General features: G+C 44.0%; 2 protein-coding genes and 1 long non-coding RNA gene across 3 annotated transcripts in view; 1 reads left to right on the top strand and 2 right to left on the bottom strand.

Moving 5' to 3' along the window:
• The window catches only part of UGP2 (UDP-glucose pyrophosphorylase 2), a 41,553-nt gene extending 19,013 nt beyond the window's left edge, over window positions 1-22,540 (top strand). The window contains 6 exon segments of the mRNA XM_048501708.1: window positions 4,257-4,390; window positions 9,146-9,443; window positions 12,262-12,459; window positions 14,356-14,598; window positions 19,337-19,441; window positions 21,611-22,540. Of these exon segments, the coding sequence (XP_048357665.1) occupies window positions 4,257-4,390; window positions 9,146-9,443; window positions 12,262-12,459; window positions 14,356-14,598; window positions 19,337-19,441; window positions 21,611-21,718 (1,086 nt within the window). The 3' untranslated portion in view covers window positions 21,719-22,540.
• On the bottom strand, window positions 1,307-19,471 carry LOC125435519. Its single transcript, XR_007244889.1, has 3 exons — window positions 19,453-19,471; window positions 17,919-17,924; window positions 1,307-1,448 (listed from the first exon to the last, which is right to left on the bottom strand). It is a non-coding gene; the product is annotated as an uncharacterized LOC125435519 (long non-coding RNA).
• Window positions 22,541-22,542: 2 nt separating the features above from the next.
• The window catches only part of VPS54 (VPS54 subunit of GARP complex), a 72,078-nt gene continuing 69,199 nt past the window's right edge, over window positions 22,543-25,421 (bottom strand). Inside the window, 1 exon segment of the mRNA XM_048501697.1 lies at window positions 22,543-23,642. Coding sequence (XP_048357654.1) covers window positions 23,537-23,642 — 106 coding nt within the window. The 3' untranslated portion in view covers window positions 22,543-23,536.

The following is a 25,421-nucleotide window of genomic DNA, read 5'->3' as shown; positions in this document are numbered from 1 at the left end:
TTCTTTCTTTCTTTCTTTCTTTCTTTCTTTCTTTCTTTCTTTCTTTCTTTCTTTCTTTCTTTCTTTCTTTCTTTCCTTCCTCCCTCCCTCCCTCCTTTCTTTCTTTCTTTCTTTCTTTCTTTCTTTCTTTCTTTCTTTCTTTCTTTCTTTCTTTCTTTCTTTCTTTCTTTCTTTCTCTCTTTCTCTCTTTCTCTCTCTCTCTCTCTCTCTCTCTCTCTCTCTCTCTCACTTTGGGTGCCCATTGTGGAGAAAAGCGAGGTATAAATGAAGTAAATACACAAACAAACATCAGTATATCTGCCACTGATTTGCAAAAATTGGAACATTTCGGATGCTGATGGAAAAAGGGATGAAGACTGTTCTGTCTCAGAAAAAGATGTTAGTACGGTCAGTTGAGGTACAGCGGTAGAGGAAATGATATGTTTCCGCATTAGAATATAGTCTGAACAAATATGAAGAATTATCATTCATTTTTGCGCTCTGCCTTTATCAAAACCATTATTTTGTGCATTATTGAACATTATTGGTACTTGTTTCAGAGCATTTTTAGCTCATGTATTTTTACTTTCAGACTTTCAAACGGATAGGGGGAGTAGGGCTAGGTAGGCACCAAGACCCATGCGGAACATTCTATGACAAAGAAGGTCCGGCATGTTGAGTTCTCCTGACATCTTTTTCTGTGACAGACTATAAAACAGGATAGTTCTACTCAATTTATATTTTAAACTTGTTTGGTAGAATTTGTTAGGCTGCTTAATGTATACATAGGCTCTTTTTATGGCCTGCTGGTATGTTTTAATATTGTTATTTTTTTTTTATTGCATTATACTGTTTTTAACATTAAAAGATACCTGGAGTAGGACTCTCTGAAGAGTCAGTATATTTTCTAGATAAATAAAATAATTAATTTTATATCATGTCTTTCTCCGTTTCAGTGATGTTGAAATGACTTGTCCTAATGTATTGATATTGTGAAAAAGTACTTTGCTGGAATAGAGATTTCAACATCCTGAAATGTAGTTTAAAACCCATTATGGCACATTTTTGGTCTCTTGCAAAACATTTCACAGTCATTTCCGCTGCTTGCATGAATAGGCCAGAGCATCTTTTAATTTTCTTCCAAAGAACTATTTCAGACTGACTCACGTAATGAGACATGTTTCCTGGGCCTCCCAGTTCGTAGTCCAGTGTTCGTAGTTCGTAGTACATGTGTTCGCAAGCATCATTTCATACCATAGGTCCATCAAGTTAGCCTAAGGCAGAGGTGTCCAGGGCTGATGGGAATTGTAGTCCATGAACATTTTTTTTAATTCAATAAATTTTATTTTCATATAATACAAGAGTAACGTGGAAAGTGATACACATGACCGGTTTTAGTCTTCCATAATAAACAAGGAAAGAAAAAGAAAAAAGAGGAAAAAAAGATTACAATATTGTCCACCTTATTACTATCTTTCGTAACAGTCACATAATTTTCAAAAAAGGTTCTTCTAACTGTCAGAATCTAATTAGGTTTCTTCAAAGGGGGGAATTTCATTATTAATTCTACGCATCAAAATTCCTTGTATTAACAATCCGGTCAGAAGAAAGAAGGAGAAAAAAGGGACTAAAATAGAGTCAGAGTAAAGCTACTAGATGAAGTAAAAGGTTGTTAAAAGAGGTTTGGTAACCATTGTCTGAGTACCATCTATATAGCCAGTAATTGGAGAACCTTTGCACTCAGATGTTATGGACTACCAATTCCATCAGCCCTGCCAGCATGGCCCAGTGGCCATGCTGGTAAAGACTGACAATTGTCCTAACCTCATTCTAAAGTGCTCCCTACCAATCTATAGTATTAAATCATGTCTAGATGTGTGAGCTTCCTCCTGGCACCCAGTCCATGAACACCTGAAGCACCAGAATTGGACACTCCCGGCCTAAGGTGTCTGTTGCTCCTGACAATGGGCAAGGGAGGTGAGCTTGTGTTCCGGTTGCCAACCTCTAGGTGAGGCCTGGAGATCTCTCAGAATTTCAGCTGATCTCCAGATGAGAGAGATGAGTTCCCCAGGAGAAAATGGCTATTTTGGAAGGTAGAGTCTGTGGCATTATACCCTGTTGAGACTCCTCCCCTCACCAAAGTCCTCATTCCACAGTCTTCTGCTTTGATCTCAGGATTGGTTTCCCACCAGCGGCTCACTCTGGTTGTGATCTCCTGTAAGCCCAGCTTCTGCCACTGGAGTATTCAGCCAGGACATGAGTGAGGGGGGGAGTTTCTCTGGTTCAACCCCCCCCCCCCCCAATTGCATGTCCGAAGCTCTGCCCCGTTGTGGGAGTTTTGTATTTTTTTGTGTTGTTTTGGTTTTGGCTTGCAGAGGCAGGTTGTAGAAGCTAACTTGGCCCGTAGTCTGGGGATTTTTTGGGAGACTCTCCTGAGTAGTTCTACTAGGTTTGGTGCAGTTTGATTCAGGGGTCCAAGTTATGGACTCCCCAAGGGGGTGCCCCATCCCCATTGTTTCCAATGGGAGCTAATAGAGATGGGGGCTACACCTATGAAGTCCCATAACTTTGGACCCCAGACAAACTTCTGGAAGCCTGGGAGGAAATATCATCAAGAGGCTCTCTTACTGATATCACCCAGGCTTTGTGAAGTTTGGTCCAGGGGGTCAAAGTTATGGACTTTCAAAGGAGGTGCCCCCATGCCCCATTGTTTCAGTGGAACTAATAGAATGGGAAGCTACACCTTTAGGGTCCATAACACAACCCCAGGCAAACTTCACCAAACCTAGGTGAGTATCAAGAAGAGCTCTCTTACTGAAGTATCACTTGGGTTTTGAAGTTTGGTCCAGGGGGTCAAAGTTATGGACTTTCAAAGGAGGTGCCCCCATGCCCCATTGTTTCCAGTGGGAGCTAATAGAAGATGGGGGGTACACCTTTGAGGATCCATAACTTTGGACCCCCTGAACCAAACTTCACCAAACCTGGGTGGTATCATTAGGAGAGTCTCCTAAAGATAATCTGAAAGTTTGGTGCTGCTAGCTTAACAATTGCGCCCCTGACAGCAGGCACGCCCCAAATTTCCCCAGATTCTCCTTTTAAATCCCCCCCATTTGGCATGGATTTAAAGGGAGAATCTGAGGCCCCCAGTTTAAACATTGAAAGTGATGATGTTTCAGGGTGGGGGAGAATCCACACCAAAACAGCATTACTTTCAATATATTGACACAACCAGGACTGAATCCTCCTTGGAGTGGATTTAAAAGGAGAATTTGGGCTCTCTAGTTTAAACAGCATTGAAAGTGATGCTGTTTGGGGTGGATTCCAGCATCACAGTGGCTGTCCATTGGGCTCCATTTTCCCTAGTTACGCCTCTGCCCAGTGGGGAGGGCAGAGGAAGGGCTATCAGCCTGGGAGCCCAGTAGTTGGTGGGGGGGGCAGGGAGGTTGGGAAGGAAGGAGTCTGCCATCCCTGACCTCCGGGAGAGCTACTTTATAAGCACTGTGAGGCCGAGAGGGCCAGGAGGTGCATGGGCATGCCCCAGGGTGGAGTAGGGCATGGCCCCACCCCCGAACCATAAAAAAATCTATACCTATGTCCCTGATTCAATACTTTGAGAGCCTTGGTGTAGTGTTTAAGAGCAGGTGGGCTCTAATCTGGAGAGCTGGGTTTGATTCTCCTCCTATACATGAAGCCTGCTAGGTGATCTAGGGCTAGTCACAGTTCTCTCTCTAAACTCACTCATCCCCATGTACCTCACAAGGTGTCTGTTTGGGGGAGAGGAAGAAGAAGAAGAAGAAGAGTTTGGATTTATATACATACTACTCCTCCACTGCAGGAGACTCAAGGGGCTGACAAATCTCCTTGCCCCTCACAGCAAACACCCTGTGCTGGGGTGGAGTGGGACTTCAAGAGAAACAGAGCTGTGACTAGCCGAGAATTCACCCAGCTGGCCTGTGATGGGAGTGTACAGGCTAATCTGAATTCCCCAGATAAGCCTCCACAGCTCAGGCGGCAGAGCTGGGAATCAAACCCGGTTCCTCCAGATTAGATACATGAGCTCTTAACCTTCTACGCCACAGCTGCTCCCACAGCTGGAAGAGAAAGGAGTTTTGGTTTTATGAATATTATGTATTTTATCAGTTTCACTGTACTTTATTTATATTACAATTTATATTGTAAACTGCTTTGAGCAGAGTAAGGGAGAAAGGTGGCTAATAAATGTTTCCATAAAGTCAGTAAATTAATATATGTGTTTAAAAAATACCTTTTCTCCGCAGCATCTGAATAAAGGCTACAATACAGATGTTCCTCTGGTCCTAATGAATTCATTCAACACTGATGAAGACACAAAGAAAATCTTGCAGAAGTACAGCCACAGTCGTGTGAAAATCTATACTTTCAATCAGAGCAGGTATTGATGGTTTCTCATCCAAATAATTGCCATTTGTCACAGCTTACAACTGCTGCCTTATTCTATTGGTCTATATGACCTTAATCAATTATTGAAATTAAGTAGAGTGCACATGAGATGAGATGTCCATCACACTTGTGAGATAGAGCAGAAGGGTTGTAAACTCTGAATGTGATCTTGTGCTTTTTAGAAGTCGTATGGATGAATTATTAACTACATTCAGCACAAGAGGTATACCACAAAATGGCTACCTCAGATGGGAAAGGAGTGACTTAAGGAAATGGGGGAGGAAGGAAGGAAGAAAGCGTCACAAAATGGTGGTATAGATGTGTGCGACTCATTCTGTTGAAGGAAGGGAGAAAAGCGGTAAATTATAATTTGTGGGGGCAGAACAAATTGGGTTCAGTAAAGGGAGATCGACCCTAGATCATGTTTTAGTGTTATCCACTTTATTTCAAATACTCAAATGAATTCTAATAACAAACTGCTGACACCTTCATTGTGGACTAAGGCAGCTTTTTGATACCATCCCTGAGAATTGTTGTGGACTCGACAGCTTGCCCACTTGTATTGATGCTAGACACTGTTTTAGGATAAAGCAATTGCATTTAAGACCAGCTGTCATACCCATGCTCCCCAGAAGGACTTAGGTCCAGTAGTATTTCTGCATCTGTTGGAGTTAGGCAGGGTTGCATTTTATCCCCACCCAGTTTAACATCTTCTTGAGGGACCTTCCTTCCTCTGGCTCTATCTGAGGTTCATCATCATCCTCCCAAACTGGCTTCAGCCCATGTTCCAATTCTTCTGTATGCAGATGATATGGTATTATCATCTCACTCTAAGAGTTGGCCTTAGGTGGTTAATGAAGTGCTGTGTGGACTATTGTAAACACAACAAACTGACTATCAATCAGAAGGTAAAGAGATTTTGCTAGGAAGCGTCCTAAGAGACATGGTGGCGATAAAACCCAGCAATACTGTTGAGCAAGTCAGGTGTTTTAAATATTTTGGACTTTTATTTTCTTATAATCTCTCATGGATTCCTCATCGGAAGGCAGCACTTTTAACGACCTCCAATAATATTTCTGCGGTTCTTCGGTTTTTTAAATAATAATGGCCGCTGTTTTCTACCCACTACGCTAAAAGTTTTTAATGCAAAAAATTGATCCACAACTCCTTTACCAAGGAGTCCCAATTTGGATTCAAGCAGCTGTGTTTTACTTTTGAATTCGTTTCAATCCAATTTTTAATAAAATCATAGGTCTTCAAGCTGTGTTCCGTTCGTTGCTCTATGTCTGGGATGGAGCAAAATACTTTAAACCTCGCCAGCAGCCAGGGCCTTCGGTGAAACCTTTGGCACTCAAGATGTTATGGACTACAATTCCCATCAGCCTGCCAACATGGCCAATTGGCCATGCTGGCAGAAATAAATCCACTGGAGTGGGCTCACTCCCTACTACTAACAAACTGTTAGGTTTAGTTTGTATTCATTATTACTTAGTAGTTGTAATTCATTATTAAGCAATCTGATATGTTCATCTTATTCAGCTAATTGCCTCTGATCATAAACCAGTCCCTGGTTTTCCCTGATTGAAAAGAAAATTGAACCTATAGGATTGATATTAAACTCATTCAATTCCCTTCAGAATTTTTTTAAATTATTAAGAGGTTGACTTAATAGTGAATGTAATAGACAGTGACTTTTCTACTTTTAATGTCAAATGCCATGAGAACCTGGTCACCTCTGTCCTTTTCAATCCCATATGAACAAGGACGAATGGCTCACTATCTGTATGGCTCACTAACTTACCCCTACTTTAGAAGGGCTCTTAACTTGGCGAGATTTAATGTTCTGCCAATCTGCCCTGCTATCTGGCCAGTTGAAAAACACGGTAAAATCAAATAGAGAAACGGGCAAGTTGGAACACTAACATCAATTATTTTACTGCCCAAGGTCTGTGGGAATCAGACAAAAGTATGTAAGCCTGACTCCAGTATTCCTTTCTGAGCAACCCGAATTATTCCAATTACATATGCTGATCAGTCACCTGGCTCTTGGCCTATGTCAGACCTGGGCATTATGCATTGCTTGGCGGGCCACATCCGGCCCGCCCGGATGACCTGACTGGCCCCTGCGTGCGCTGGGAGGCCCGAGGCACCTTTGAAAAGCCCAGCCAGAAGCTGATTTGCCTTGGCTGCCGTTTCTGCAAGGACTGGCCTATGCCCTGCTGCTGGCCGGCCTCCACAATATTTTCTGTTCTTATGCAGCCCCATGGAAAAAATTGTAGGGATGCACGCCGCTTGCCCAGTAAGTAGGCATTTTTCCATCTACGTGCTCTGGTCGCACCGGCTCCCCACCCTCATCGATGGAGTCGTGAGGTCATGAACTTCCTGGCTCCTACAACCACCGGGTGTCCCGGACAAAGGGACAATGGCCTTACTGGCGTTAGGTGAGATTAGGCCCAGGCATACGATGCTCCTCTCCATGCAGTAGCAGCCAGATGAGATGTACATCATGATGATCTCTCAGTCCGCTCTCGGCTCTCCGGAATTCCCCGTTCAGCCCTTCTACGCCCCGCTAGAATCATAATAAAGGTGCTAGGAACCAGCATGCGGAGTGATGCGGAATTTCTGAAACCAGCGCTCCGTTGCTGGCTCTCCACTAGATGAAATACTCGTCTCCGCCTCTTCCTTAGCGACGACCCTGCGGGGATGACTACAAAAAATAATTGCCCACCCCTGGCTTATGTGAAGAGTGCAAAATTTCTCATTGAAATCATTCACAATCAGTAGTTCCTTTCCTTTTGTTCTTGCCAGATACTACCAATGCCTTATGTAGTTCTGGGTCTTTGTATATATGTACTCATATATTTTAAAACCATAATGTATTGAGGGCATTTGTTTAATTGTTTTATTTTAACTTTTTTATGCCAATAACGGCTATTGATTGGGTAAATTACAATTAAAAGACTCATCCTGTTGCTTCCAAATTGTCCTTTGTCATTGGACGATTTCCAGAAAGCTATTTGGTTCCTCTCTTCTTGCCTTATAAAAACCTGCAGATTGGTTAAGATCTCCCACTAAGTCTTCTCTGTATACCTTCAGAGGATGAGGTGGATTGTTATTACAGGTACAGCCTTTTCTATACGAAAGGAGTTTTGACGCTTGAAAGCTGATGCATGAAAAATTTGCTGATCTCTAAAGCATCCAGCTCTTCTGCTGCAAACCAACATAATTCCCCTCCTGAAACAAGCTTTTCTGTAAGGAACATGGAATTCCACCCTGCAGTCATTTGCTTGCCTCTTAGCCTGTTCAGCTTTAGGTGCCAGGTTATTGATTTATTTCACTGAACTTAGTTTTATTACGATCATAGATCAACAATAAGATAATCAACCGTCAGCAACACATAAAACAATGACACACACACACATTAAAAATAGCCTTGCTATAAACTAAACTCCATGTTACGTGGATAATTTATAGAAAGATTTAACCAGGTGCTTTTGTATTAGACAAGCTGAAATGCAAAATTTGGCGGCATCCTTAGAAGGAACATATAAAACTTGTCAGATCTACCTGGGAAATTGGATAGAATTTGGGTGATGTATAAGGAAATGTATGTCCTTATAAAATAAGCAATACAATAGCATGTTTCTAAATGTTAGAACAGTGGTGGCGAACCTATGGCACAGGTGCCAGAGGTGGCACTCAGAGCCCTTTCTGTGGGCACGCGCAGAGTTGCCCCCACACACACACATCTAGTGTGGCCTGGGCCCTTCAGACTCGATTATTAGCATTAAACTTAAGACCCTAGTTTGGGAGTAGCATTGCCGGTAACCCTGTTAGAAAAACATTAAACCCCAATGATTTTCATCACCGAAGAACTAAAGAGTGATCCTTTACCTGGGGAGTAATCTCGGTTGCTGGCAATGGGGCTTGCTTCTGAGTAAACCCTCCTAGGGTCGTGATTCTCCAGTTGGAAGAGTTGCATGGTTGCTTCAAAGCAAGGCTACCGACTACCACCAAGCTTACTCCTGAGTAACGCACGCCTCGGAGCCAACCGTTTTTTCTAAACTAAAACCTCAGTATTCAGGTTAAATTGCCATGTTGGCACTTTGCGATAAATATGTGGGTTTTGGGTTGCAATTTGGGCACTCGGTCTCGAAAAGGTTCACCATCACTGTGTTAGAACCACAGTTGTTTGGCAAGGACAAACGTTCAGAATAGGGCGTGCCAGAATATCTCCCTACCAGAAGAGCCGAAGATAGGCTATTTATTTTTAGGATTGCCAACATCCAGGTGGGCCTATGACCGTGGTGGCGAACCTTTGGTACTCCAGAAGTTATGGACTACAATTCCCATCAGCCCCTGCCAGCATGGCCAATTGTAGTCCATAACTTCTGGAGTGCCAAAGGTTTGCCACCACTGGCCTGTGAGATCTTTCAGAATTACAATTGATCTCCGGACTTCGGAGATCACTTCTTGTAGACAAAATGGTCCCTGGCACAATATCTAGCTTTGGTCCCTCCCCAAACTTGCCCTCCCAAAACTCCACCCGCAAATCTCCAGGAATTTCCTGGAGTTGGCAACCTTATTTTTAGAATATTTTTCTGCCTTCTCAGGCATCCAAGGCGTGGACTGTATTTAAAATCCTCACATGTCTTAAAATATTTCCAATAAAATGTACATCAACGTTTCCCTGTATGTCAAATGTTATCCTTTACTATCTGCTCCCTTTAAAATATTTGTTTTGTAGGTATCCACGAATTAATAAAGAGTCTCTGCTACCGATAGCGAAAGACGTGTCTTATTCAGGAGAGAACACGGAAGCGTGGTACCCTCCGGGTCATGGGGACATCTATGCAAGTTTCCATAATTCCGGATTGCTGGATAGGTTTATCAATGAAGGAAAGGAATATATTTTTGTGTCTAACATCGATAACCTCGGCGCCACCGTGGATCTCTACATTCTGAATCACCTCATGAATCCCCCAAACGGGAAACGGTGTGAATTTGTTATGGAGGTCACAAACAAAACCAGGGCAGATGTTAAGGTAAGAACAAACGTTTACCTGAGCAAACATGTCCACCCCTCCGGTTAGAATCTGCAGAGTATTTTTTTAATGTGAGATTCCCATTATATTCTCTAGTCTGGCTCCCCCGCGTTTTGTCCACGGGCACCGTGGGCCGCCCTTTCCGGGCACCTGTCAGGTGGGTGGGGCCAGGTGGGGCTTTTGCTCAGCAGGATTTCTAATTGGTCACTGAAGATTGGCTGTGTAAATGTTTTGCTTTGCCAGCAGCTGCCACTACAGCACAAGGATCTTCAAAGTGTGATTGAAGATCAGCTGTGGCAGCCATTTTGTAGCTGCTGGATCGCACTGTGTCAGAATTCCCCAGGTGCCTGCAGGCTAGAAAAGGTTGGGGACCCCTACTCCAGACGTGCTTGCGTGGTCCAGTTGCGATATCAAAGTAGAAGAAGAAGAAGAGTTTGGATTTATGTCCCCCCTTTCTCTCCTGTGAGGAGACTCAAAGGGGCTGGCAAACTCCTTGCCCTTCCCCCCTCACAACAAACACCCTGTGAGGTAGGTGGGGCTGAGAGAGCTCTGAGAAGCTGTGACTAGCCCAAGGTCACCCAGCTGGCGTGTGTGGGAGTGCACAGGCTAATCTGAATTCCCCAGATAAGCCTCCACAGCTCGGAAGTGACAGGGCACAGAGGGAGAATCAAACCGGTTCCTCCAAGATTAGATGCCGTGCTCGCCAACCTCCTACGCCACAGCTGCTCCTGTAGCTGTGAAATCAGCTATACACAGCTCTTCAGAGCCCTAGGTCTGTCTGGGCCAGGAGTAGGGAACCTGCGGCTCTCCAGCTGTTCAGGAACTACAATTCCCATCAGCCCCTACCAGCATGGCCAATTGGCCATGCTGACAGAGGCTGATGGGAATCCCATATTCCTAGGCTGGCTGCAGAATTCCTGGTCTGGAGCCATAGCCAACTGTTGAGCACATGAAATACTTCACTGGAGTCCGTGGTGGTGAACCTTTGTGGCATTTCAGATGTTATGGACTACAATTTCCCGCCATTTTCAGCAGCCAATTGTAGGGGCTGATGGGAATTGTAGTCCATAACATCTGGAGTGCCAAAGGTTCACCACCACTGTTGGGAAGGGTCAGTTCCAATCCATCTAAAAATGTTTTCCTAATTTTTTTTAAATTAGAATCAGAGTTTGTAATTAAAATCACAGTTTCTTTGTAAAGCTGAGATCTCCATTTCTGTTTTTGTTTTTAGAGTTTGTTTTTTTCCCTAGCAGACCTTATCTAAGGTAATGTACAATTAAAGTGTGATCAAAATAATACATTTGTTATTTCACATTTGTAGAATAAAGCTGTATTACACCATAGCATCCCAATCTTGAGTCATGTGTAGTGGGGTGGAGTCAAACCCACTGAAATGTTCTTTTTATTTTTAAACAAAGCAAATTATTTACGTTCAGAAGTAAATAAATAAGCAGTACGGAATCAGTGAAAGCGTTCCAAGGGAATTCTGCCATGACATATTAGACCATGGCCTCTGTCCAGCTAAATTTCATTCTGACAAGGTTCTCTTGAAACAGATGGTATATAGGTAATTTATAAGTAGTTTCAATTACATTGAGGATTTGAGAAGCCAATTCACGGTTCCAGGTGCTTGTTTTAAAGCATGTGAAATGATGAACACATTTGGGATCCATCTTTTCCCACCTCTGATGGTAATTGCAGTTTTGAAAGAGATCTTTAAACCTCAGAAGACACAGTGGTTTAAACACCCTTTCATCAACATCCCTTCTCCCAGACATCAAATATTCAGTTACTGACTGGTCCTTATGTATTTATTTATGGATTTATAGGCTGCCCTTCCCCTTACAAGCTCGGGGCGGATTACAGTACTAGATAATGTTAAAATACAGACTGTTTCAAATTCCTGACATGCAAACTCATGATAGTAAAATCAGAGTAACTAAGGGCAAGGAAGGAGAAAGAAGAAGAGGAAGAGTTTGAATGTCCTGCCTTTCTCTCCTGTAAGGAGACTCCAGGTGGCTTAGAAAATCCTTTCCCTTCCTCTCCCCACAATAGACACTTTGTGAGGTTGGTGGGGCAGAGAGAGTTCAGAAAGAACTGTGACTAGCCCAAGGTCACCCACCTGGCTCCATGTGTAGGAGTGGGGAAACAAGCCTAGTTCTCCAGATAAGAGTCCACTAATGTGGAGGAGTGGGGAATCAAACCTGGTTGTCCAGATTAGAGTCCACCTGTTCTTAACCATCACGCCATGCTGGCTCTGTTAAAGCTATAAGGAGCAAAGCAGTAAGATAAAACAATTGACAAGGAACAGGGGGGCCAACTCACAGGTGGGATCCAGCAGGTTCTCACAGGTTCCCGAGAGTAGGTTACTAATTATTTGTGTGTGCCGAGAGGGGGTTACTAATGGGTGATTTTGCTATGTGATTTTTGCCTTAGTTACGCCCCTCCTCTCAGCAGTAGCGCGCAGAACTTGAAGCAGTCTAGCAGGAGGTGCACCGGCGTGCGTGGCAGCCTGCGCCTGCGTGCATTAGATTTCCTGCTTGGGACCTGCCACAGCCCGCCCAGGAATGCCCATTAGAATGCCCGGCCGCCCCGTCATACCCGCCTAGCCCATTAAATGCATACAGTTTGAATCCATGGGAACCTGTTACTAAAATTTTTGGATCCCACCACTGGGCCAGCTGTATTGGAAATACCATTGCTACCCTCTGTCTTAGGACTGGTGGAATAGCTGTCTTACCGGCCCTGTGGAACTGTCTTCATGATAAGCTGTTTGCTTGTGTGCAGTAAACAGAATTGTATTTCTCCACTTCCCCAGGGTGGTACGCTCACACAATATGAGAACAAACTGAGGCTGGTGGAAATAGCTCAAGTGCCAAAACCACACGTCGATGAATTCAAGTCCGTTTCTAAATTCAAAATATTCAACACAAACAACTTGTGGATTTCACTAACTGCGATTAAGCGGCTGCAGGAGCAAAATGCGATTGATATGGAGATTATTGTTAATCCGAAGGTAAGGACGGCCTGAATCAACAATTCACCAGAATCTGAAAGACATGGAAGGATGTTGGACAAACATTTGAAAATACATTCTGAAATACCTTTCCCCCCAAAAATGTATTTAAGATTGTATCCATCAAAGCCTTGTCCTGGAAGGCCAAGACCAGACTAGCCTTGTCCGATCTTGGAATCTAAGCGGGGTTGGAGTCAGCCCCCCACCCCAGTCTGTTCAGGGGAAACACTTCTGTTTTAGTAAAATTCTTTATTCAGAAACCACAGTTCAGGTAAAATGGGCCATCAGATGTTTATTGGCAGAACTGGAAGAAACTCTGCCAAAATCCCTCCACAAATACAGGAAGCAATGACTAACTATCCTGCTCCAAACAACACACCCCCTTCCCAGAGAAAGCTGTCTCTTCTCTCTCAGGTAGAAAGGAATGCGGCTGGGCCTCCTTATCTCTACCCCAGGTGTCTAACAGCAACGACAGTGTGGATTCCCAGGACAGCTTGGTGTGTTTGGGGGGGGGGGGGTAGAGAGGCGAGAGACAGACAGCTGTACCCCCGTCCCATCAGGAGGAGAATTATGGTCAGGCCCAGTTTAAGACTAGGCATGACAGCCAACGCTGGTTAGTCCTTGGAAAGGAGATCGCCAGAGGCAGGTGATGGCAAACCTCCTCAATCCTTCTGTTGGATAGTTGGCCATGATTTGATGGAGCTTTCTGCCACCACCAAGTTATGTTTGGGTGAAACAGGAGGATTAGGGTCTCAAGAGATCCAATGAATGAAAATGTGTATCAGTTTGCCCATTTTGGTTTCCTCCAAGGATGCCAGCCTCCAGGGGGGACCTTGGAACCCCCCAGAATTACCGATCATCTCCAAACTAAAGAGGTCAGTTTCCCCGGAGAAAAGGACTGCTTTGGAGGGTGGAATCTATGGCATTGTCCCCGGGCTCCATCCTCAAATCTGCAGGAGTTTCCCAATCTGGATCTAGCGACCCTGTTTCCTCCGGTTGTCAGGTTCTCTTGCTTGGATTGTGCCTCTACTTGGGTGTTAGATGGTGAAATGGTTATGTATGCTCTCCTCCTCAGCCTGTGGGATACCAGTTCTCAGCAGCTGTGGACCCAGTGCTTGTGTATGGAGACTCACGTAGGTAGGCAACACATCAAGTTATCATGGCCCCATCTTCCATATCCTCTGTTGATGAGGGCAAGCTCCAAGCTTGTGTCCCTAGACTAGGGGTCTGCAACCTGTGGCTCTCCAGATGTTCGTGGACTACACTTCCCATCAGCCCCTGCCAGCATGGCCAATTGGCCTGGCCATGCTGATGGGAACGTGATCCACAGTTATCTGAGCTGCAGAACCTACTCTAGGCTCATGTGGAGAGATTAACTGGATGAAACATGGAATGCTGGGTAGTTGTGCTTGGCAGGAGACAATGAAAATACTTAGCTTTGTGGGGAACCCTCCGTGTAGAGCATAGGTGTCAAAGTCACGGCCCTCCAGATGTTATGGACTACAGTTCCCATCATCCCCTGCCAGCATCATGCTGGCAGGGGATGATGGGAACAATCCTGCTTTCCTGGGAGGAGCTGTGTTTTATTTACCTAATAATCTCTCAGAAAGTACTATAGAGGCCATGGCGAACAAGCCAGCTATAACGACACCATCGTTTATTAACATATATTTCAAATAACTCTTTATGTCATATGACTCAGGATTCACCTCAATGTGACTGCTTGGCGTGGTGTCAAATAATATTTGTTTTTCAGACTTCACTAAATTTAAAAAAAGTTTTCTGCACTTGCTAAGCATTGTGGGTTCAGACGCTGCAACCCCTTAGGCCGTGCTACCAGTGCGGTTCATGAGGTTGAGGAGTTACTGCCATACTGATTTAGCTTTTCTCTTGCAGACTTTAGACGGCGGCTTGAATGTCATTCAGCTGGAGACGGCCGTCGGTGCCGCAGTCAAAAGCTTTGAGAATTCTTTGGGGATAAATGTACCCCGTAGCCGTTTCCTGCCTGTCAAGACCACCTCTGATCTTCTCCTCGTGATGTCTAACCTCTATAGCCTTAACGCCGGATCTTTAACAATGAGCGAGAAACGCGAGTTCCCTACTGTGCCGCTGGTTAAACTGGGAAGCTCTTTCACTAAGGTGAGCTTAACACCCGTTTGAATTCTGAATCATCTTCAAGGTGTGGATTCTGACCTTCAAGGCATTACGCGGTCTGGGACCCTCGTACCTTCGGGACCGCATCACCCCATATGTCCCTACTCGGCCTCTGCGTTCAGCAGAGGCCAATTTGCTGGTGGTCCCCGGCCCCTCAATGATGCAGCTGGCCTCCACACGGGCCAGGACTTTCACAGCGCTGGCCCCGGCCTGGTGGAACACCCTCCCGCAACTGGTCCAGGCCCTCCAGGTGCTTGGAAGGTAGTCCGCGAGGGCCTGTAAGACTGTGTTGTTCCACCCGGCCTTTGGAGTGTCCAGCTGATATGGTGCCCCCCACTGCTCCTGCTTTGGCACTGGTACAACAGAGCTCACTCATATTGAGGACGCAAGTCCCCTTCTTGGGGTGGGTTTTAAATTGAGCCTGGGCGCCTCTTGTTTAATTTGCTGAATTGTTAGTCACTGTTTTATGTATTTTAAGATGTTTTATTGACGGAGACCTATGTTTGGCTTTGTACGGTTTGTTCCTGCTTATTATTTTATATATTATGTTGTTCACCGCCCGAGGCCAGCAAATAATAATAATAATAATAATAATAATAATAATAATAATAATAATAATTAACAACAGATTGTTGAGGGCTTTTACAGCTAGAATCAACAGGCTGTTGTGGGTTTTCCAGGCTGTGTGGCCATGGTCTGAGAGTATTTTCTCCTAATGTTTGTGGCTGGTATCTTCAGAAGCATGTCATGGTATGATATAGCTCTCCTGCGGACCATAGGAACACATCTTACTGTTACATTCCTCCGAAGATATGAATAGAAGGGGTGCAACATATATCAATATTACAATGGAAAATGCGTTACACCCAGCTGATTTGTATTGGATACCAGTGCAGACTATATCATTGCGTACAATCATATATGGTGCAGCATGTGCGTAATATACATGTATCACATTCCTATACGCATACCAACTCAAGAATCATCATACAAATAATTTCCAATACAGTGATTTTCCTTAGCATATAAATCCTTGTGGCCCATAAGTGTAATATTTATGGAAACCATCTAATAATCGTCCATAAATTGGATGATAAGTCCAGCATGTAATCATCTCATATGTCACCTATGGACGTGGCCGCTATACATCAGCTCACCATCCACTGACAGGTGGCCCAGTCCTTATTAGGACAAGGAGAATCTTCTGCATCAAAACAAAATACGCATTAATGTGCTGTTTTCAAAGATATTCTTCAGTGATATGATTCTGTTATATTCTATTCCGACATTGTGGGTATGCATTCAAATTTACCATCTCCTTGAAAATCTTGGTCCCTAATGCCATGAAGTTCTTCACTTTCTCTTACAGGCACTAGTGCAGGGATAGGGAACCTTTAACACTCAAAGAGCCATTTGGACCTGTTTTCCACGGGAAAAGAAAACACTTGGAGCCGCAAATAATTTTTGACATTTAAAATAAAGATAACACTGTATATATTGGGGTTTTTTACCTTTTACTCCGCTCATTCTGAGAAGCGCATGGATGCATCCGCCCTGCTGCCTGCAGGGTGGGCAAGGATGAAGCTGCGGCTCGGCCTTGCCGGCCGCTGGGAAAGTGCCCACCCTGCTTCAACGGGGCGGGCGAGAGGGGAAGCCGTGGGCAATTGGTGCGCCCACCCTACTGCCTGCAGGGCGGGCAAGGATGGGCTCGGCGGCTCGGCTCGTGGAGCCGCAGTGCAAGGGCAGAAGAGCCGCATGCGGCTCTCGAGCCGCAGATTCCCTACCCCTGCACTAGTGGGTAGTGCATTATGGCAAATATTTAAGGGCAGACTGGACATTGTGCCATATTTTTAAAGTATTCTAAAACCAGCTATTTACTCAGTATTTTCCTATGGTTGAAGATTGATTTTATATTATATTATATTGTATTGATTATTGGTAGTCACTCTGAGCCTGCTCTGGCGGGGAGAGTGGGGTCAAATCTAAATAAATAAATAGATGACAGGGGAGGATCCGTGGCTCAGTGATAGAGCACATGTTTGGCATATGGAAGGTCCCCGGTTCAATTCCTGACATCTCCAATCAAGGCAAAAATTGGTGTAGCGGAGATAATGCAAAATCTAAGAAAAATGCCTGCTGCATCACTGCTATGTAGGGCAGAGAAGGGCAACGAGGATGATTGAGGGACTGGAGCACCTTCCTAATGAGGAGAGGCTGCAGTGTTTGGGACTCTTTAGTTTGGAGAGGAGACGTCTGAGGGGGGGATATGATTGAAGTCTATAAAATTATGCATGGGGTAGAAAATGTCGACAGAGAGAAATTTCTCTCTCTTTCTCACAATACTAGAACCAGGGGGCATTCATTGAAAATGCTGGGGGGAAGAATTAGGACTAATATAAGGAAACACTTCTTCACGCAATGTGTGATTGGTGTTTGGAATATGCTGCCACAGGAGGTGGTGATGGCCACTAACCTGGATAGCTTTAAAAGGGGCTTGGACAGATTTGTGGAGAAGTCGATCTATGGCTACCAATCTTGATCCTCTTTGATCTGAGATTGCAAATGCCTTAACAGTCCAGGTGCTCGGGAGCAACAGCTGCAGAAGGCCATTGCTTTCACCTTCTGCACGTGAGCTCCCAAAGGCACCTGGTTGGGCCACTGTGAGTAGCAGAGAAAAGGAGTCAACACTCCACATATACAGAGCAACATGGATACATACAACATGCACATAAATATTCCAGTGTACTTTCTAAAACAGATATACTGTTAGTGCCGTCCTGATTTAGAAAGGAGTCAAGAACGCACTCTCCAGGACAGTGGTCCAGTTAAAGTCCTTAAATCCCCAAGATGGGGTCTCTGGTAATCTCCTGCGTCGCAGTGGCTTGACTACTTTGTTGATAATGGATTATTGTTGCTTGCCCATTATTGGGAATAGCCAATTCAAGCATATTGCTTGCATATGTCTCCACTTCTGAGGGCGAAGAAGGATTTTGCATCTCTGATTAAGGATCAGGAAGAAGGGGATGTGAAAGACTTTGAGCCTGAACAGATCCTGGAGAGCTACTACCAGTCTGAATAGACAATTCTGACCTTGATGAACATGTGGTCTAATTCACTATAATGCTGTTTCATGTATTTCTCTCGTGTGCCTGATTGGTTTAGTTCCACAAAGCAGTTCCATCTCACATTTTCCATTTCACAAAACGGGCATGAGTGACCTTCCACTTCTTGTCTCTTGGGTTAAAAGGAACAGCAGTGCTATCCACGGATGCCTTTGAAGTGGAGGCTGGTGGGATGGAAAACACGAGCTACTTTCCATAGAGCAGCGATGGCGAACCTTTTCGAGACCGAGTGCCCAAATTGCAACCCAAAACCCACTTATTTATCGCAAAGTGCCAACACGGCAATTTAACCTGAATAGTGAGGTTTTAGTTTAGAAAAAACGGTTGACTCCGATGTGTGCGTTACTTGGGAGTAAGCTTGGTGGTAGTTGGTGGTTTTGCTTTGAAGCAATCATGCAACTCTTCCAACGCGTTAATCACGACCTTAGGAGGGTTTACTCAGAAGCAAGCCCCATTGCCAGCAACCGAGCTTACTCCCAGGTAAAGGATCATGCTTTAGTTCTTCACATGAAAATCAGTGGGGCTTAACAGGGTTATCTACCCTGCTTCCCCAAAACTAGGTCTTAAGTTTAATGCTAATAATCGAGCCCAGTGGCTCAGGCCAGCCTAGATGTGTGTGGGGGGAGGGGGACAACTCTGTTTGCGCGTGCCCACAAGAGAGGGCTCTGAGTGCCACCTCTGGCACCCGTGCCATAGGTTCGCCACCACTGCCATAGAGATAGGGGCCCATTATATACATGGAATGTTTACCTTGAGGCTTTCCACTGCGCAGTAGACTTGTAGTGAGGTCTCCTCCCGTTTGTTTACCAATCCAATCCAATCCAAAAACCTTTATTAGGCATAAACCAGAAGTACCATACATTCCAAATACCGTTCGTTTACGTGTGAGGAGGCATTCCTTCCATTCAGTTTTCCTGCAGACAGCTCTTTCGTGGCCTGCTTTTCCTGATTCTCTTAACTCCGTCCACCAAGTTATTCTTAAAGGCACAGATCTCCTAACACCCATCACTCTCAAGATTTCTGGCTTTGTAAAAGCCTTTTAAATAGTTATATCGATGTATTGATCTTGCAGTTCTTTCCAAAAATAATTTCTCCCCTAAATGAAAGAGGCAAAGTAGTTCCCTGGATCACACACTGCTGGAAAAGGGGACCATGTGTAGAACTGATATTCGCCCCCTCCCTCACCAGACACCTTCTGCATAACCGACCAGGATCTCTGCTCCCAGACACACACTGTACTAGTCTGTTCAGGTTCCTGTACATCAGCCATAAAACCTTTTGTGTCACAGTGCAAATTGGTTGGACATGGTTTTCTTCAGTTAATTAGGATTAGTGGGAATTCAATGCTTGCCCTACAAAATGAAACTTAACATTTCTTGTAAATATGAATACACTTGATCATAGACTAATGGGTATACTGGTGTCCTTTTGTGCTACTATCCCTGAAGGAGGTGAACTTTGGAAAAGCAGCCCTTCGGGGGGGAAAGAAAGCCTAGTATTGAATGATTTGGGGTAACACAGTAAAGAAATGGGGAGATCACGATGACGCATCATTGCTTGGAAGTATAACTAACCAATCTGCTTCTTTCCTTTTTGAAAAGGTCCAAGATTATCTGAGGAGATTTGAGAGTATACCTGATATGCTTGAACTGGACCACCTGACAGTTTCAGGAGACGTCACGTTTGGCAAGAACGTTGCGCTAAAGGTTAGTCAGACAACTTCCTGTGTACAGATGTTGGGATTCTTTACTTTCACTTGTCTTCCTAAGGCACAGAAAGTACTGTATATACTCGTGTATAAGTCGACCCGCATATAAGTCGAGGCACCTAATTTTACCACAAAAAACTGGGAAAACTTATTGACTTGCGTATAAGTCGAGGGTGGGAAATGCAGCAGCTACTGGTAAATGTCAACAATAAAAATAGATACCAATCAAATTACATTAATTGAGGCATCAGTAGGTTAAATGTTTTTGAATATTTATTTCAAAGAAAAACAGTGAACTAGCTCTGTAAGTGGAAAAGAGGGTCAACAAAAACAATATGATCTCAACAGTAACTTTAAAAGTACAAAAACCTTAGCTCAACCAGCAACCAAGCTAAAACACAAGAGTTAAAATCCTTCCAAACTGGATTTTTGGTCAGGGGAGGAATGTTTATGTTAGCAGTACCAACATTTCAGAGTATCTTTAGTTAGACCCTCCTGATGATACAACCCAGGTTTGGTGAAGTTTGGTTCAGGGGGTCCAGCGTTATGGACCCTCAAAATGTAGCCCCATCTACTATTAGCTCCCATTGGAAAAATGGGGGATGGGGCACCCCTTTGGGGGTCCATAACTTTGGACCCCCTGCACCAAACTTTACCAAACTTGAATGGTATCAACAGGAGAGTCTCTTGAAAAATCCCTGAAATTTTGGTGCCACTAGCCTACAAACTGCACCCCCTGGTGGCCGACAAAGTAAAAAACCCTAAAATATTTTTTAAAATACACCTGACTTGCGTATAAGTCGAGGGGGGCTTTTTCAGCACAAAAAATGTGCTGAAAAATTCGACTTATATGCGAGTATATATGGTATTTTATTGTGTGAATGCTGCTAGGAGAGAGAAATCCATAATTTCCTAGTCTCACAGGAAGAAGGGAGCATGGTATAATCTGATCTCAGAAACTGAACAGGCTCAGTACTTGGGTGAGAGACCACCAAACCAGCTCTGCAGAGGGAGTTCTGCTTTTCACTTGGCTTGAAAGCCCCTTGCAGGGGTGACCATAAGTCAGTTGTTTTTTTATCGCACTTACCTACATGACGCCTCTTGAACTTGAACAAAGGGAGGATCGTGGGTCTCTTTTACACGTGGAGGAGGTGGAACACAGTGAGGTTGGGAGAGGAAGCCGTGAGATGTTGGGAGTCAAATTTGGATTTACGTTGGCCATAATGTGTGAAATGACAGTGTTGCTCAGTAATGTTATATCTTTAGAAATACTAAACATGGAAAATATGAACTTATTCAGTGTTAGCTGAATTTCACATCCAGAAGGGGGACGAGTAGTACAGTGTTACTGCAAAGGAGTCCTGAAAAGTGGAATAGGTTAGAAGTGGCTCCCATTTTCAGAAGTTTAGGAACTAGAGTCCTAGATTTAAAACCTCCTGTCATTGTGAAGAACCAACACCTTTTCCAATACCTCCTGTCATTGTGGAGAACCACTGTGCTTTGTACAGACTATGATCTCTTTTCTGAATGTAGCTTGAAAAGCTGGTGTTTCTCATTCCATATAGGGTATGTTTTCATTTTAAGAGTTTGAGCAATACTTTACTCACAAGAAAAATTTATGTGATGGTCCAATACTTGCTGTAGTCTTTGATGTCTCCTTTTTTAAAGTTGGAATGTAGATTGAGCGTTCTCAGCCTGTGGGCCACTGTCTTATTTTCCATATTTGTTGGTGTATTCTTGAGATTTTGATAAACTTCATTTCTCAGTGTTGGAACAGCTCTAGTAAAATCACATCTCCTCCTAGTGATTTGTTTCTGCCAGTTTTGGTCACGCCGCCATTTATTGTGCACCTTTGCTTGTATATCGTGTCATCTTTTGTGCAACACCTGGTAATAGTCAGGGTTCCAGTCTACGAAAACTTAAACTGCACGAAATCACTTCCTTAATCTTATCAGGGCCTTATCTGCGCTTCGATCTCAAAATAAGACGAGCCCAGATCACGTGAGCCCTTGCTGTTCGAACTCAGTGATTGTATTCCAGGGTAGTCAGATTTAAAGTTTACTCAGGAATAAATTTTTGGAGACTGGGATTCTTTGTTCTTGCTCATTCAGCTGCTACAGCTGAGGTTTATTAATCTGCTAAACATTGATTTTTGCTTGCTATCTAGGGCACGGTCATCATTATTGCAAACCACGGAGACAGGATAGATATACCACCAGGAGCAGTTTTGGAGAACAAAATAGTCTCTGGAAATCTTCGGATCTTGGATCACTGACCGACGAAGAACCCGATGGCAATTAAATGTGTGTGCTCAAAGAAGCCCTCTATAATTAGTCACCTACTTCCTGTACCCTCCAGTATTATTTCCAAGTAGATTTTCCTGTAATTTTTTGGAAGCAGAAAGCCAGTTTCTAAAAACGATTTAACTCAAAATTAATATAACCGAAAGTGCAATATTATTTGTCTTAAGAAAAGGCAGGCAGCTCTTGCGTAAGATGTGTAAACCTGCTAACCTACCATGAGTCTGCTTGTAAACTGAAAAGCTGTGAAGCAATATGCCGTTGACTATTAATTGCAACTACTTCATGAAGTGTGAATGGCGCCCTCCATTTAAAAATAAAACCAGACGTTTTGCTACTGAGACAAGCAGACGGTTTAAATAGTCTAGGACTGGAATTGTTCGTGACTTTTCCTACCTATGCTTAACTTTAAGCTTTGCTACTTTGGCAGAGTTCAATACCTCACGTTTTATTCTGGTAGCGTCAGTCCTGTCTATTTACCCAAAGAAAAGACACTTGCGATGGAAGAGATGGAATTGCTACTTCTGTCTTTGCCACCCTTCTTCTCACTTCTCTCTCGTGGCACCTCCACACGCTCCGTCCCGCTTTTAACCTCCGAACGAGTCTCCTCTTCATGTAACATTCATACAATCAGATCGTGTGTAGACAATTATATATGCAAACATCACATCTGTACAGGCACTGAAATAAATATCAAGCCCCCTTGTCTGGAAAAAACAGTCTGGGTTTTTACGTGTGGGTGATTTTGCTATGACCGCCGGGCTTCCTACCATTAAAGAAGTTGGTCTCTTAAAACAGCTCATTTTTATAGCTTTATTTTGATTGACAAATGACTTCTGCTCATGTTAACAGAGAGGCATGCCTTGCCTGTTGAAACCAGAGGCACACAAACACCGTATCATTATACACAGTCATCACAAGAAGAGGCACTCGCTAGGTTTCTGTTTAATGTCGTGATGTGGAATGCCCAGGCACTTTTTAACTCTGGACAGGCAGGTACCAGCCTGAAATACAGCAATTTAAAAAAAAACCCCAAACCTTGATATAAGTTAGTCACACCGCATCTAGCGTTGTATTTGCCGTGTCGGGTGGTCTGCTCTTACAGTTTTGGGATGACAGTAACTGGATGGAAAGGTAGAGGAGGTATGGGATATGCAGAAATTGGCAAATTAAAATTGAGGTTCTGATCATGTCTGGAAACTAGACCCATTATAAAACATGTCCTTAAGAGTTGACCACTTGTAGTAGAAGAACTAGGGGCCACCCTTATAGTTTCCTTTTTAATATCTTGTTTTTGGGAAACAGCTCCTAGAACGACATCAGAATGCACCTCAACACACCTTGCTCTAGGCAGGTAAACCGATAGAAACATCTGTAAAAATAGCTTTAGAACAGGTTTACAGTGAAAACATTTTATAGAAGTTTGCCAAGGATTTCCAAACTGCACCATCACTTAAATAAAGGTGAGAGACGCCATGTGAGTTTCATTGCACTAGAGGAAATGTGGAGCATCTTTTTAATATAAAGACTTACAAACCACTCTCTAGCAACGGCAGCTGTGTTACAGCTATGTATTCTTTTGGATTTGGTCCAAAGAAACCTGAGCCTGGATCTGAACAGCACGAAGAGGAATCCCACCAAACAGAAGTGGTCTCTACTTTTTTGTCTTGCTAAAGAGCGCTCCCGAGGTCACTCCTGGACCCAGGTTTTCACCAAACCTTCAAGAGAATTTCCTCTTCGAGGGTCCCCGTGATCACCTTCAGAGAAGCGGCAGCAGCTGCGTTGCTGAATTATCACCTCTTCTGTTCCCAGATCTCAGCCATGTTTAAGTCCAGGGTTTGAAGCCCTTTCAAGGCTTGAAGGTTTCCAGTGTAAAAAGCCACGTCGGCCGTAACCAACCTATTTGAAAGGCAAGAAGAAGCGCTAAGTCAGAAAGCTCACGGAAAGAACAAACCAACTGATAAAGCAGCTGCTAGTTTCATTCGCCCGCACAGCAAGTTCATTACTCTCAGGTTGACGGAATGGATAAATTAACACCGTCTGTAGAAATTGATCTTCACTGCTCACCCCCCGCCCCGATCCGCAGTCTCCTGAAAAGTCTGCTGAGGATTGGGGCTGCAGAGACAGGGCCTTCAGCTAAGAAGAAGAGTTTGGATTTATATCCCCCCTTTCTCTCCTGTAGGAGACTCAAAGGGGCTGACAATCTCCTTGCCCTTCCCCCCTCACAACACCCTGTGAGGTAGATGGGGCTGGGAGAGCTCCGAGAAGCTGTGACTAGCCCAAGGTCACCCAGCTGGCGTGTGTGGGAGTGCACAGGCTAATCTGAATTCCCCAGAGAAGCCTCCCCAGCTCAGGCGGCAGAGCAGGGAATCAAACCCGGTTCCTCCAGATTAGATACACGAGCTCTGAACCTTCTACGCCACTGCTGCTCCTAAATGGCTTGATTGCCGATGCATGTGAAACAAACCAGGCCCCGACCTACAAATAACATTGGGTGGGTTTACTGTCATCGGGGTGTGTGTGTGTGTGTGAATCCATTGGGTTTTGAACTTTACAACTATTCAGGAACAGTGGGCCCAGCAAATTGTGCACTGTAGCCTGGCAATGTATCAGAGTTAAGTTACCTAGAGAGGAATATTTAGTTAAAATAAAGGATGTAGGACAGAAACCTGCCAACACCTTCCTGAATAGCTTTAATTACATCACACAAGAAGCAACGAACAGGAATGCTGGGAATTTTGATTCAAACATGTTCAGCTATCAAACTTGCCAAGTCGGAAGGTGTTGACTAGAGGTGAGCCAATCGGCTGGCCTGGTTCTTGCCCAAACAGGTTTGAGGTGGGGGGTTCCCCCCCCAAAAAAAATTGAGCTTGCTGAGCCAAGAGACTAACAACAGTCAATTAAGGACTACTTGCATAAGCATGGAAAGGTAAGATTTATGAGTGATTTATGTAACTTAGTCAAATCCTTCCCATCTATGGCTGAACCCACACTGCAAGCCCACGTTTTTCAACTATGGTGGTACTGGAAAGCTTTTTTTTTTTTCCAATTCCAAAGCCTTTATTGGCATTATAAATTACAGAGTTAGTAAAAAGGGGCATTTATCTACTGAGACATTAAAACATTAAAATACATTAAAACAACGTTGAACATTCACAACATTCACGCACACATAAAATAATTTCGCCGTTACTACTATGTAGGCAATGATTGCGCCTGACCAAATAGTTCCTCAAAAAAACTTGCAACATTCTCACATTAACTGTGAGGATCCACCAGGAACTGCTTGAGTAGAAAATTCATAACAGATGGTAGCCTGACATCATTTGAGAGCTCTCTATCAATGGACAGATGTACATAGAGCGTAACGACTCGTATACTGGACATTCCAATAGTACATGTTGAACAGTCTCAGCAACGGCCATATTACATTGACATAACCTGTTCTCATATGGAGTGTTATTATACCTGCCAAGAATCACAGCGTTAGGCAGAGGGTTAAAACGAGCCAAAGTGTAAGCTCTGCGTTGTTTGGGATTGCACAGAAGGAAAGCTTTTTGAGGGGTTCCCCCCCCCCTCTTTTAAACTAGCAACTGCGACCATTTTTAAAAGAAACTTACATTCTTAAGTCCCATCTTTCATTCCAAAGAGACTCTGGGTCCTTCCACCGGAGAATTA

The sequence above is a fragment of the Sphaerodactylus townsendi genome, linkage group LG01 (genome assembly GCF_021028975.2).
Source record: "Sphaerodactylus townsendi isolate TG3544 linkage group LG01, MPM_Stown_v2.3, whole genome shotgun sequence".
Classification (NCBI taxonomy): Eukaryota; Metazoa; Chordata; class Lepidosauria; order Squamata; family Sphaerodactylidae; genus Sphaerodactylus; species Sphaerodactylus townsendi.
This window is presented reverse-complemented; position numbering and strand designations above follow the sequence as displayed.